This window comes from Branchiostoma lanceolatum, chromosome 4 (genome assembly GCF_035083965.1).
Source record: "Branchiostoma lanceolatum isolate klBraLanc5 chromosome 4, klBraLanc5.hap2, whole genome shotgun sequence".
NCBI lineage: Eukaryota > Metazoa > Chordata > Leptocardii > Amphioxiformes > Branchiostomatidae > Branchiostoma > Branchiostoma lanceolatum.
This window is the reverse complement of record NC_089725.1, coordinates 19,353,348-19,368,551: the sequence shown is the minus strand read 5'-3', so window position 1 is coordinate 19,368,551 and position 15,204 is coordinate 19,353,348. Positions and strand designations below refer to the sequence as shown.

Below are 15,204 nucleotides of genomic sequence, written 5' to 3'. Positions count from 1 at the left end.
ACATCTGGCCCCTGCACAAAAACATAGACATGTAATTGACACTGAGAATAATGATCTAGATTATAGAGAAGACTATACACACACTGCAACAGTTTCACCAGAATCTAAAATGTATTTCTATCCCAACATCTGAATTTCGCGCGCTTGACGTTGAAACCCTTGCCAAAACAGCCGACCAATCAGCGGCCAAGCTGATGTTGCCACCATTTTACAAACCAGGCAGATGCGCAGAGAGGATCAAAACTTGACGCCATCAGGCCTGCTGGGGACATGCTTGTTCTTGTTTGGCTGAAGTCGGGAACTTCTCGAGGAGGGTACGTATGGCGATCATTACCTGTGATCTCCATGTAGATGAATGGTTTTAGGTCGTGCTTACACGTCTTCCTGTTAGTTTTTTATGTATCTAACCAAGGAGGTTGATCTAACAATATGAACGACGCGACGTGTCCTCCAAGACCAGCGCAAGACCTTGAAAAGACTTCAGAAAAATTCGTTAGCCCCCAAAAGGTATCTCCCTGAAGAACATATACTGTGCTACATTACCAATCGCTACAATAGTACATATATCATTAATCTAGTAATCTGTGGTCTTCGTATTTACCATACTGTACGCCAGAAATGCAGAAACGATAAGGTCAAGCAACAAGTTGTAAATTATTATCTGCCCAAAATCAGACAGACATTCCTTCAATGTTTACATGGAAATTTCAACACGTATGTATTTGACGAACCAAAGCGACGTTGTTGTGGCACCACTGAAGTGTGTCGAAGAGCTTTTCTAACTACTTTTGGTGCCGACCGCACGTTGAAGTTGTACTTGTAGTGATTTGAGAAAAATGGGGGAGGGGGGTAGTACCCTCAGTTTCGGGGTGGGGGTGCCCAACTCTCAGATGTACCTCTCTGAAAGTCTTTGTGTAATGCATTTGTATGTAGGTTTTGCAGATAAAAGAACTTTTACTCTCTGCTTGCTGTTGCAATTGGTTGTTATTTGCTCCCCCATCCCTTGGTACAAATATTTGTAAATGCCATCAGCTTTAGTACTGCTGTCCTATATAACTGTAACTCTTAATGACTGTTCCATTTAAATTACCACAAGTACCTATGTAACGTTACAAGTACATGTACAGTTGAAGATTAGATCACAATAACTGTGTGAGGTTGTGTCACCTGCCAACACATATCCGCCCACAGTAAGGACGTCCCAGGCCTCGCCGGAATGTTGTTTGTACTTTACACCACAGAGTGGGCACACATGACGTCACTTTCACTGCCCCCCCTCTTCCATAATGCTCATACGATTACACTAATAGCGTCATACCTGAACAGAAAAAAAACGTTGAGCCAAGGCGTTGACACAAAGTGGAATGTTCATAGCAGTGTGACATGATAAATTCTCTTGTGTAGTTCATGGTTGAGAGGTCGTCAATCCTGCAGTCAAATAATTTTGCGGAGTGCCTCCCACCGATCTGGGGTCTACAGGTAAAACTATGTTTGTTTTTTAGTACTAGTGTTACATTTAGCATTGTTCATAGAACACTGGAGACCTAAGATTGGGAAAAACATTGGAGATTTGTAATCTGTGACAAGGAATCATTTTTACATACATCATACGAAACCATATGAAAGTTTGAAAGAGAACATAATTATAGTATTGATACTGTACATGCATGGAGAAAGCACACATGAAGGTGAATTTTATGTCCAGTAACAAATGGTTACATATGACTCCCTCCCTACATGGTTCCTTAATCAACTTAATGGTATAGATTTTCTGTCTGTTCTGCTTCTGAAGAACATTCAATCATCCTTTGAAAATATTATATTAATGTAAAATTTGTCCAATTAATTAGGAAGGTGTGCAAAGTAGGCTATAGGTAAATACCCACATATGTAGTTTACTATTATCTGAAATGAAAAACAACATGAAATGGTCCTTGTTTTTACTTTGGTTTGATTTCATTTGAATCCCAAGGGTCCCTTGACAATGGTTTTAAAGTCACTGTCAATGTTCACATTTACAAACTTTAGGTCAAAGTTTGATATTATGTCACAGGTCTTCACAGGACCCAAAGCAAATGTGCCAGTTACATAAAGACGTTGTAGACTACTGATCAAAGGTCAAAATTTAATTTTTCTTCCTTTGTTACTCGAAGTAACTAGTCCCCAATTTAATGATTTCTATCTGACTTTTTGTAGTCATATCCTTTCTGTTAATTGCTTTAACGTAAGTCCTAAGGCTGTGTATGGTGGTGCTAGAGGAACTTTGCATGTTTTAAATGGCCATGGGATCACAGGCACTAACTGCATCTCCAAGAGACAGAAACGTTCAATATAAAACTATTAAAAGGTGGTTTTAGGGTTCCTTAGAGCTGAGGTGTCAGTACCAAACAAACGTCAACACCTATTGTTAATCAAGGCTTGAGAAAAGGACAAATTACCCAATTTCCATGGTTTTTCCAATGACATTTCTTTCCTACCCATGAGTCTAGGCTGTGCAGTCTTAAGAGTACTTTGGCTCTTCTGATAAGACCAACTTAAGATCAGTTGGTAGGGCACACTATTGGCTTCCTTTGATCAATTGTCAGGCCTCCATTTTTGCACATATCCTGACTACAAATCCATACGTAAAAGGTTGTGCACAATCAAGCTGAACTAGAGTGGTTTCTAGTCTAGCCCCCTCTGCAGGAAAATGGGATGCCTGTGAAGCAGGTGTTTTATGGTGCAAGGTTGTAGTACTTGTTAACTGATATAGATATAGCTGTAAATTTCAGTGTGGAAAATATATTTCTTGGCCCTTCCTACTTTTGATGTGTTGATAAAATCAGATATATGCACTGGTATGCACTTTTGAAATGACTGGATTTTTCGAAGCATCTTGTGTATATATCTGTCCATTGTTTTCGGATTGACCTTACAGAGTAACTGATACAGGTGTGTTGTCATCCTATTCATGGGTGCTATAGTATAATTGAAAGCCTAACAGTTGGTTTTAAGGGAGGAGTGTGCCTTGTTGACATTAGAAGTACTACAACAATGGAAGCATCCCTTCATGATACCCTATTAGGCCACACAAAACAGGCTTTGTTTGCACAGACACAGTAAGACCTCTCATCTCTTTAGCAATTAGTACCATTATAGGTGTAATTTGACATTGTCCAACCTTATTAGACAAATTTTCATACCTAAATGATACAACAAATAGAACCAAGCAATTACCTGATAGATGTATATATGTCTTATAGCTTGGTAAAATAAAGGTTTGTTTTAGACACTGAAGTAAAAATGTTGACTGGACTATTCTTAATGTATATGTAGGAAATGACTTCATTATCAATAGGTTTTTGAGGAGCCAATAAAGACTTCTTCAAATGTTATGTGTATGTTTTATGGGTCTACGTGCTCCCTTGGAATGGCTTGTTCAAACATTTCTTTCATAATGGCAGTAGAAAAAGCCATAATTTTTGTGGGTTGGTGGGTGTCAGTGTATTTCATGAACATGGTCTAATGTTTAAAGGGCGTATCCTAACCCAATCAAAGTTTTGCACATAATTCATAGCATGAATGAAAGGATGTCCTGTTCAGTGCTAGGCTGTGTGGATCAAGCCCAAACAATGGCATTGCCATGTTGACATTACATTTTTGTACCAGTGTAGCTTTGCAGGAAATGATTTCGACCACACAACAAGTGGTCCTCCTGTGCTCTTCAAGTGGCTAGCAAGCACCAGGGCTTGTTTTGGAATGCCCTCGAAGTCTCCCCAGTAACATTTTAATAATTCCCAGGCCTACGAGTAAAATCTACAAATGCTGTTATGATGATTATGGGTATGTTGTGTCTGAGCATATGTTGCCAGGCAGGCCAGACTGGGTGTGCTGAGTACAGCTGGTAGTGGCTTATACTGGCTGTGTTACAGCTGAGACAAGGAGCACAAGGATTACTGGCCTAGAGGAGTAAGCGGTGCTCTATACCAGAACTACAGCTATATTCAGGTTAGATGGTGTCAGTTTCTATCTTCATTATAGCTTTTTGCAACATGTGGTGCAGAAACGCCTATGCAGTCCACTGTCTTGTATAATGTCAGCCCAACTGTCTTCTGGTGAGAATGTGTTTGTTTTCAAATTCGAAGCTTCATCCTGTTTTTAGGCTAAAATATTTTTTTAGACATGTAAGTTGCAAACCATGTGTATGTAACTCTTTGTGTCAGACCTGCTGTATTCAGGTGAGAATGTTTGCTTTTATAAAGTTTTAATATTCTGTTCTTTGATATTTTTGGCAATATGTGATGCTAGAATGCAAATTCAGTAAACTCCCTGTATTCTTCTTGTTTTAATGTTGATTTAAAGAAATGTCATTTAAGTATACTGTTCCCTATATCACTGATTATCAGTCCTGATATATGTAAGATGGTGTGAATGGTTTTGTTAATCTTCTCATGCAACGAGCCTATCGTTTATTACACTTTTCATATTAAAACTTGTAAGGACCAAGTAACAGAAAAAAAAAATCCGCCTTAAAAACTGGCTTCTTGAAATAAGAAGTAAGATGCCAACATCAAAGTTGAGAGAGTGGGAAAGAAAGGATAAGACACTTATAAGTATGGATATATTGCAAAAGTTGAGTATGTCCTTGTGCAACACCAGTAGTAATATGTACTTGTTTGTATAAGACAACATCTGTGTGTGAACAGTTGTTACCATAGTGTGCCTGGAACAGAACCAAACTGGCACCATGTGGACAGCATGTTTGTGTGTAGTACCAACATTGTGGTTCCTAACCTGTGATCCCTTTTCCAGTTGACACTGTAGGGCTGGTGCAGAAGAAGCCGGAAATAAGATTATACAATAGTTACAGACAGTATCTTAAGACTGTCCACTTATAACTTGATTTATACATCTGTGCATACATGTACAGTACCTGGGAATGAATGGCCTGTAGATCTTTTTGAATCTGTTTGCTGCATATTTTACATTTCTTTATACATTGACTTAAAGCAGCAGAATTTACTACAAAGGAATAAAAAGGCAAACAATAGTTTGGATAAATTTCTCAATACCTATGGTAGCTATGGGTGCACCTTTAATTTAAATATTCTGATGTATGTGGGACAGTGGGAATGATTTAATCAATATCTCCTAGGACGTTGAAGTGTCATTAACTTGTATTTTAGGTGATATTTTATCTGTCCATTGAATTGATTTTTTGCTTTAGGTATATTGAAGCCTTTTTTCAGTCAATATCATCCTGACCAGTAAGGATCACCATTACTAATGGACATACAGCACTGGAGATAGCTGCATATTTCACTGCAATATGCACAACTTCAACGAAGGAGATGCATTTTAGTCCAGAACTTAAATGTATAGTGGTTACATGTGGAACCTTGGTGTCCAAGCAATATTGTGCTCTTTGCTGAATCCTGCACACTAGTAATTGCAGCATAGGCATGCGCAACAACCCACGAGAGGCTGGATACGACCCTTAATGGCAGTTTGATGCCCACTACATTGCAGAGCCTCATGATGAATGGGTTTTGATGACTGTCCCTTCTACATGGTTGAGATTCACAGACAGCTGATACAATTGCTGGGAGGAGGTTCTATAGATAGCTGCAGTAGACCCTTCTGTGGGTTGGTATTGCCCTGTTTTGATGTAATATTTGATTTACTTGAAGATTGATTTGGGATTTGATAGATTGATCAGCTGTATACCATTGGCTCTTTGGTGAGGAACACCTTTATAGATGAGTCCAAGACGGTTTTCAGGAGGAGTCCTGCCTAGAGAGGTCTTGTGTTGGTTGGTGTTCCTTTTGGGAAATTGGGTGTACCTGTCTGGCATGATCAGGTCATGGAGTCTGTCCCTAAGGATTGCTAATTGATTCATTTGCATGTCAGACTGGAATTGATTGATCCTACTTCCAACTGTAAAGGGTAGGCATACCAATGATGCAATAGAATCTTCAATGAAGACAGGACAAATATTATGTTATATTAAGTTATATGACAATCTCATATGATACTGTTGGTATTATTATTGATCATTATAGGCCTTAGTTTTAGATAATTGATGATGACAGTTTATAACAGGTGAGTGACTAACAGCAGTGGAATCACGCCCTTCCATATTTTTGCCCACAGGTTGTGTTTGCGCCGTACTTCTACTGGTGGCGTTGTCCAGATGATCTAGTCTTCCTGGAAAAACCTCAAGTTATAAGCACTGAGTTGGAGGAAACAGAACTTCACCGATGAAGGACAGGGCACCGATTCCAAGAAGGGAGGGCTCTGTGGTAAGTAGTAATTAAAGGACGGGAATAGGGACTTCGTTTTCAACAAACATTCACACTTTATTTCAGGCACATGCACCATCCTTACAGTGGGAATATCAGATACAAAGTATGCATGTACATATTTTACTCCTCGAAAGCATGGGAGCAGCATGGTGCCATTACTAAATTCTGCTTTGCAGATGAATGCAGTTCAGAGAGCATATGCTAGGTGGCTCACAGACATGCCCTGGCTTTGTGTTGGTAAGGCTAGGGAACCTATGTTGGAATGCCTAGTAAAACTCTTGAAATACCAGATTTTGGAAATGATCGATAAAGGTTATCTCATCCTTAACCTTTGAAATATTTGAACAGCTATTGTAGAAAACCTCTCGTACATCCAGTAATTTGCTCATCCTGTTGTCATCATTCCCCTCTCTTCTGAAATGGAAAAATTACTGGCAGCTTGATCCCACCACGGGCCCTGGCCTTTCCACCCCAAACTGGGGCTACTCTGAGATGGAAAACAGCTGGAATCTGCAAATAGAAACTTGGCTGTGTGTTCGGTCCATGTGACCTCCTCAGCCTGCCTGGGAGACAGCCAGATTTGGGTAAATATTTTCGGGCTGGTGCTTACACATCTGAACATGAGGACGCCTGTGTTTTCCATCCAGGTTGGCTGGTTTGTAGTTGGCAGAGACAGGGCAACTTTTGGAGATGGCATTGTGCTATTCTAGAAACAAATGCCATGGAGTATCTTTCTGTAGAAATGTATTCCACCATTGGCTGGTCGTCTTCCTATGACATTGAGTCTCAGGTGAAATCAAAGATCATATGAACAAGACTCCATCAAACCCCCTCTATACCCTCATTTTCAGTATAGGTGTTCTGTCATCAATGTTGAAGATCATCTTTTCAGCTGTTGAAGAGTGTGTACTCAAATATGGTGCTCTCTGTCCTTGCTTACTGAAATTGACAACAGCATCACTAAAATAATATTTGTGTCTCAAGGTCTTTTGGTCACCTTTTCTTCAAGGTGAATTTTTACATTAACATTTGTAAGATTGAAACAGACGAAAAACAATACAATAAAACAATGTGTTTTATGACATTCTGACGAGCTTTTTGATATAAATACCTAGGTGTGTATACTGCTGGTAGTGCACCATAGGTTCAACCCTGAATCAGATCAATTGGTAGAATTCAAAAGTAAGGAATGATCAGTGATATTAAGATTGGTATTTTACGGCACCATTCCAAGCTGTAGCTTTATTAGACAGCAGGTGTAAGGTATTGAAGGTACTGTAGTGTGTACCATTGATTTCTACCCAAATCAGATCAATAACGCGCTCGATTTACTCTCTGCAAACTGAATTGGAAGAGGAGGGAATCAAAATCAATACCTACATCGGGACCACTTCCAGGTCCTTGTCAGACTGCCTCAGTCTGGATCAGGCCAATTGTTCCATTTGATGTCTGTAATCCTCCTGCAGTCAGGAGGTGTCGTAAATATTGATTACAGTTGAGGTCTTTATTATAGCGATGTACAACAACTGTTAAGTTACAGGAGTGCTTTAGCCTGAAACAAACTTCTTTCAATCTTAATACCCTATTGTTTTTCAAAGAGATTTTTTTTTACAAAAAGATACATTTTGTAGGAGGATCCAGCAGGCTTCCTGATCAGTCATCTGATGGATGTCCTCGACTTATATTACCGGTACCTTAAACAGACATTTTATGTTATCCTCAAAAGTTTGTAGTGTAAGTTAATAGGTACATCAGTTTCTGCATTTTCAATGTTTTGTTTTATTTCCTCAATTCCAGGAAGTACTAAACATCCATTATAATAGAAACGGTATTACAGATACTCATTGTCCCATTAGGTTTTTGTGTGCGTTTGGTTTCAAACTGGCTCGAGTTCAAAAATGGCAAATAGCTTTGCATGGTTTGCGCTCAACATTGATTATGATAACTGCTTCATTCTGTTTAAAGTCAGTTCATGAAGAGGCCACCTGGCTTTTCCAATATCCCCCCTATTGAGGAGTGCCGTCTGGGGTGACAACACTTCAAGAGACTTCAAGGTCATTGCAGTCAAAGAGAAAAAGACCAGAGCTCAAATGTGCTGAGGAGGAGGATCCTTGAGTAGGCACCTTTTGTTCATGAAAGTTGTCCCAGTGAACCGTGCCTGCTGTCTGAACCTGGGAGATGTAATTTGTAGCATGTTAGGTTGAACTGCTAACCAGGAGAGTAAGGAACACTGTGACATACCCACTGAAAAACTGTAGTTTCATCACTGTGGGCTTACTTGCCAATGAAGTTTTCCCCTATTTCTTGAAGGAATGTAAGCGGAATGGTGATTCAAGTTCGTTTTATGGATGTTATCCTCTGACAACCCAATTCAAATATGTTAATTAATGATGTTGCTATGAAGAATATCTTGCAGGTTTCTTGATGAGCTATTTCATTACACATGCACTAATTTTTAATAGTTGTATGGCAATTATGACTCATTTTGCAGTAATTTTATGACGGGCTCAAAGTAGAAGCAGTGTTGCATATCATTGCCCTTCTGTCAAAGGGTTTGCAGACTGTTTAAGATGTCTGGGAGACGTGCCAAAATCAGTGACTGCACAGATGTAATTCATAAAATCAAGATCCTGTGGCTTTACCTGAAAATTACAGTTGAAACTTCAACTGAAATTGTGAAAGAAGGAAAAAGAAGCCCAACCCAAAATGCATTCTGGGCAATTACAGATTTTATCTCATGTAAAAATGGGTCAAGGTCCGAAAACAATCATTAACACATTTACAGACAGTAGATCACAACATTTTGCCCTTTTGCAGAATTCTATAAATAAATGGGTGTGGCTATTAGGTCATCCTACATAGTTAATAGCTCTCAGTTTATAGGTGTGCCTGGTCAATATGATTGAATTCATGTATCATTGATTAGCTTTACCAATAGTAATTAAACTTCATTCAGTCATTCATTCATTCAAACTTCAGTATCCACTTCTCAGAGGTTATTGACCCTAGCCCAATGCAGCTCACCCAGTAGGAGGCTTTCATGAAGTCAATTATCTTCAACAAGAAAAACTCTCAAAGAAGTTGCGTTGATATTCATTAGTATTCATATTTTCTGCTGGAGAAGAAACGTATTTTCTTAAACATAAGATTGGAATATGCTTGAAATAGACAAATGTAATGAATTTAAATCTGACTGACTGACAAACAGACAGATTTGAACCCTATTCATAAAATTTCATTTCATTGATCCTTCATGCACTGATCTATGTTGTCCTTAGGGAAAATTGTTTTTGACATGCTGTCACCAGAAAATATTTGTATGATGGAATCTGATCAATCAGGTGACATGTCAGACCAGCCTAGATCAGATCTATCACCCCATCCCTGTGGCAGCTGCATCATATTTCATCTGTGGTCCAGGTGGTCCCAGTCTGTCCTCCATCCCTTGTCACTCCCCTGGGACCATGGAAAATCCTATTTCAGACCACCTTTATATGGCGCAGAAAAAGCACAAAAATGGGCCTCCCCTGAACTGATGTTAGAGTAATGAGAGAAGGCTGTTGAAGGGTAGAAGGAGCCTGTGGTAGTGGGATTTCTTTAACAGTAAAATCAAAGATCTAGGATGATGAATTGTATGATGATTACAAAAGGTGTTAATGATCATGACGCTGAGATGTCTACATTATTTTAATTCTTAATTTCATTGATGTTGTTCCTGCTTAGGAGTATATGGGAACAAGATACAGTGTATTTCATCGCCATGGTAACATTATAGTTGATCAGCATGTTGTTCAGAGGCATCCATCTCCTGCCTACAGTGGCACATATTTCTCAATGTATGAGTGTCACGTAAAAATGATAATGAATTTCTGAGCCATGTACCTTGCATGTCTGACATTTCTCTGGCTTGTCAAGATCTGACCTTCCCCAGGCCTTGATCAGGAAGTAGAAACCATAAAATGTCTCCACACTGCAGAGGGTTAGTCAAGGTTGCTGCCAATAGGTTTTGATAGTTTCTGATTACTAATTGGAATCTGAAGGTTTATTTGTAGAGAAAGACAGGCATGACCACTCCCTCAGGTCCACCTCCCACCCCTCACCACCATCTGTACATTGTCACATTTCTGCGGCTGGCTCCACCCCAAACTGGTGCAGCAGCCCACATGCCAGCCTTCTCTTCAGGGAAAACACATAACCTTTCACTCCCCTCTGGACTTCACTTCACAACAGCAACAAACTCTTGGTAGGGCCTCTGGTTTGTGGGGCGCTCCCAGCTGAGTTTGGGACGTTTCCCTGACAAGAGCGGTGGGGTCAACCCTTTTGTGAAGTTTTGTTGTGGACCTGAATGGTGTGACGGTATTAAAACTGACAGAGAAGAGCAGGCTTTGTTTGGAATGGGACGCTAAGCAGCCAGGATGGAGGGGGCTGAAGAGGAAAACTTTGCAGATCCAAATGTTGTGGATCCAGAGGTAGGACTTGGGGTCAACATTAGTGCATTATTGAGATTGTCTGGACAGATTTAGGCTAAGTTTACTGTTGGCTGTTACCTAGCAGAATGGGAACTACAGTTACTGTAGATACAGAGTCAAACATGGTGTACTAGGAAGTAAGACAGGAAGGAACTTCTTATCTACAACATGGAGTCAAAATGAAGCTAATGAAAAAGTATCAGCCTAATCTTCTCGCTGTTTCTAAGCATCTTCATTGAAAGTTTGTACATGGAGTACCTTCAGTTCCAAACATTCAGTTTGACATTGGGGTGTCATTCAGTGTCAGAGTCCAGTCATGGGTCGTCCCAAAATTAGGGTGTGTTTTGAATTTGTTGAGTGGCACAGTGAGGCAAAGGGATGCCTTTCTTTTTCTCAACAATTTGCCCTGCTCCCTGCAGAGTTGACCTCAATAGGAAATGAATCATTTTCTGCTTGAAGGTAATGAGTGTTTTTGTAGACTAATCACAGCTAGGGAAACTGTCAGAGAAGCTACAGACTATGCTGTAGTTCTTTTCTACTACTAATGTAGTATCTACTGTAGTAAAGAAGCTTGGCATATCTCACTGGTATTTACATCTATATCATACCATCTGTACTGGACTAATGCCAGCCTCAAGTGTAGAGAATTTAGCTGCTAAATATTTTGAATAGTACTGATAGTACTACTGTGCATACTTTTGATTCATACTGGTGTTGTATAGAATAAGGCTCTGACGAGATAATGCGACAGTAATTGACATATTCGTTTGGCATTAAGAGTTAAGAATGCTGTTCTTTACAGTCCCTGTCTGTCACTTATTATTTTGTTTTCTTCTTTTCTTCTTCTTTCATGCTGGCTGTTTTCTGTGTCTTTTCCTGATGGGCGTTGACTTTGACCATGACTCTGCTGGTATGTCACCTTCCACATATCTCCCTGGCTATGTCACTTATCTCTCTCTCTTGTGTGCCTCCCCTGCACACACTTCTGTAGTGGCTTTCCTTCCTGCTTTCATCCCTGCTCACAGTGGTGGCCCAGGACCTGTTGTCCCTCAGTTTTATCGGACATGTTTTACAGGTGCCTTTGCCCCCCATAGCCTTGGACTTGACTGCTATTTCTGAATCTGTTTGGTATTACCTCAACACTTATAGCTTGCTGGTCCCTTGATTGAGGATGAATGTGGGGTTACTTCACAGCTGAACACACTAGTGTGGTATTACTATTCTCTAATTATATTATGGGTTCCGATGATGTTAAAGTTCAGCAAGAAATCCTAGGGGTAAATAGCATGTTGAACTTGAGCTGGATTTTTGGATATTGCATTACAATATTTCAGACATGCAGGCTGCCGAAGGAATGCAGCACATAGCAGCCATGCCGAAGGGAGAAAAATAATCACTATTGAAGCCTTGTGTTTGAAATAGCAGACTGTTGTATGCTTCTGGGCATGTCTGAATGAATACAGCATGACTATTTTGCAACAGTTATTAATACCCATCTGCAACAAATAACAAACTGTACTGTTCTGCATGCTGCGATTACTGTAATTGCAGACATGTTTCGCAGTGGTTTTATGTTCGCAGTTTTTGCGGTGAACTTTCAGCACAAAATTATATCTGCCACAAAACTTTTTGCCCACCTATGACTGTAGCGCTACTATTGTTTCAAACTCGAACTTAAAACCACCGCAAACACGCCTTTTTCTCGAAATAAAAACCATGCAAACTTAAATGCATTTACAGTATCTCAATTTGCTTCTTTATAGTGATTTACTCTCTTCCTTCATGAAAGCTTTGTGTAAAATTTTCATACAGTCCAACATGGCTTTGCGTTCAACTTACAAGCTTGTCATAAAAAAAACAGCATAGGTACTATCCTCCAATTTGTTGTGGAACTAAATTTGACCCAACTGAATGATTGTGTAATTGTTGGTCCTTGCAGGCCAATTTTCAAATTTCAACAACTTTCGAAGTTTGTATTTTACTGAAATAAGTGCTGAATACAGTGTACTGTAAATGCAGAAATGGTCGCGGTGGTTTTATGTTCGCGGTTTTCACCGCGAACTTAAAACAACCGTGAATATTTTTTGTCCAATACTGTAGCAGTATGTGACTATAGCGCTGCCGCAAACTTGAAACCACCGCGAACACTCCATTTTCGCCTTAGCGCGTAATAAAAACCATGGGATCTTAAATGCATTTACAGTATCTTTTTGAAAACTTCAGGGATGTAGGTTAACTGTTTATTATTGTTACAAAATGGTGTCCCAGGATGTACTTATTAGGTGCTCTTATCTCAGAGTGTCTAATTACGTGGTGACCACCAAAAAATAACAGCCTGAAGTCATCCTCTTCATTAGCAGCAGATGATGTGTATTAGTACCATGGCTGTTTTGGGAACCCACTTTAATCATGTTCAGGCTTGTAGCTAAGGATAGATACCAAGAAAGTTTTTCAGTTCATCAGGGTAGTGGCAGTTAGCTACATCAACCAAGTGAGCTGTATATTTTACAGACTGGATAACATACATATACTATGAAACAGGTGTTTAGAGCGATATCCACAGATCTTCACCAGTATACGAACAAGTGCTGTGTTTTATGGTGGAAATAGTAATGAAGATACCATCATCATCGTAATCATCATCATCATCATCATTACTGCTTACACATGTCATATGGCACAAACTGAATCATGCTGCTTCAGGTGACATACATTATGTGCCTCCAGTAGCAAGTTGAAATTTAAGGTGTTCAACGGGATACCCTTAGTATTTAGGAAGTGGCTTTCCACATTTGATGCCATCCGTGTTACTGGAATCACACACAAGGATTGTGTGGACATGTGTGTTTAAGAACAAATGCTTCTCCACATTAGTATGGTGAAGGTTCAAGCACTCTTTCCAACAGACGTATTATGTACACTCGCCCAATTTTCAACTGGGAAGGACACTTCAGCTCAATATCAAGGAAAACTGACCCAGTTTCAGTTTTTGTGAGTGCACAGTACTGAATGTTGGAAAGAAAGTTAGACCATGACAAGTGTGCTTGTATGTTTCAGGAGATGGAGGTCTTCACTGAGCTGGTCCTCCTGTCCTCCGACAAACGCTTTGGCTTCTCTGTCATGGGCGGAGCTGATGAGGGCTTCTCTCCCAGAGTCGACGAAATCGCCGCAGGTAGGTTGTGTTTACTGCAATTAATATAATTGCAAACTTGGTGTCAATCACGTCTTCTCACACTGACACAACTTTTGGCCGATGAAATCGCCGCAGGTAGGTTGTGTTTACTGCAAACAGTTTCCTTTCTAGTTTCTTTTTATATTTGTTTTGTGAACAGGATATTTCCAATAGATTTTATAATGATTCTTCTATCAGAGGATTATTCGTTATGGTGAAATGTGCAATGGATGCTATGTCCTTAACCGGTACATTGACATCAAGAAGTACAATTGCAAACTTGGTATAAATCACATCTTCTCACCCTGACGGCATTTGGCCTACGGCCTGTAAGTTAAAGTGAATCACATGTAGCATAATACTATACTGTGTCTTTGATCTTGCTTCATAACCCCTGGTTCAGTAGTGAATGATGCCCTTGAGAAAGTCCCCTTGGAGGAGGTTGGCATGCAGTTCTTGGTGACATGCAGGAAGTTTGCTGGATAGGGCTTGACCTCTTCTGCCATGGAATTCCACAGAATTCTTCTGAAGTGATGATCCAGGAGTTTCCATGGCAGGAATTGTGTAACTTTCCATTCCATTTTTTGGGTCTTTGGCCTAGTTGGAAGGTAGGAATGTGCCTTGCTGCAGAAAATATAGGCCCTGACAATCAGACTTTCACTCTTTGATTAATCTAGTCTAGGCTACTCCAGCTTCAATGTGGTCCAGAGGAAACCCCCTCAGGGGTTATTCCATTCAAGAACACTAGGGGGGTGATCAGGATAATTTCCTTCACCCCCTAATGTTTCAATTACCATCCCTTCTCCCTGCTAAGATAGCCTCTTGGCACTAACTTTTGTATAGGCAGCTGAGGTCAAATGTTCTTCATGCCATCTCCCTTTCAAAGTTTGATTTTGAAAAGTCTTGCCGGCTTCACCCCTCCCAATCTTTGTTTGTAGATGAAACAGTGTGGAAGCTTTTGCTCTCTTCCTTCTCACATCTTCTCCAGACCTTGATTTCCAATCAGTAGACTGGAAAAGTCACATTTGGTTGATATTAGCCTTGCCGCAGGTCAGGGAAATAATGTGTAGAGCACTGGTTGAAGCTTTTCAATTACTATTCAAGACCAGGCAATAGTTGGGCCTTGACCTAAGTACCAAGTGGTTGCATTTTTGGAAAGGTCTAGATCCAAGATTGTTTTTTCAAGAACTGTGTAAACTATTTATAAGGAGAAATTCAAACTCTACAACTGGATAAAAATTCGGAGATTTATTTCCGGACGTTTCGAGTGACATCCATC

The 15,204-nt window shown here is 39.9% G+C and overlaps 1 protein-coding gene across 10 annotated transcripts in view; it reads left to right on the top strand.

Annotated features, from left to right (window-relative positions):
* Positions 1–213: 213 nt before the first annotated feature.
* The window catches only part of LOC136433156 (protein PALS1-like), a 71,320-nt gene continuing 56,329 nt past the window's right edge, over positions 214–15,204 (top strand). For 2 of the 10 annotated variants that reach the window (XM_066425035.1, XM_066425034.1), the window contains exons 1-3: positions 10,467–10,753; positions 11,745–11,828; positions 13,811–13,925. In XM_066425035.1, coding sequence (XP_066281132.1) covers positions 10,700–10,753; positions 11,745–11,828; positions 13,811–13,925 — 253 coding nt within the window. In that variant the 5' untranslated portion in view covers positions 10,467–10,699. Of the gene's footprint in view, positions 315–1,317; positions 1,480–3,968; positions 3,988–6,132; positions 6,282–10,465; positions 10,754–11,744; positions 11,829–13,810; positions 13,926–15,204 lie in introns of those variants that run through there. The other 8 variants (XM_066425043.1, XM_066425040.1, XM_066425041.1 and 5 more) reach the window with 8 other exon arrangements.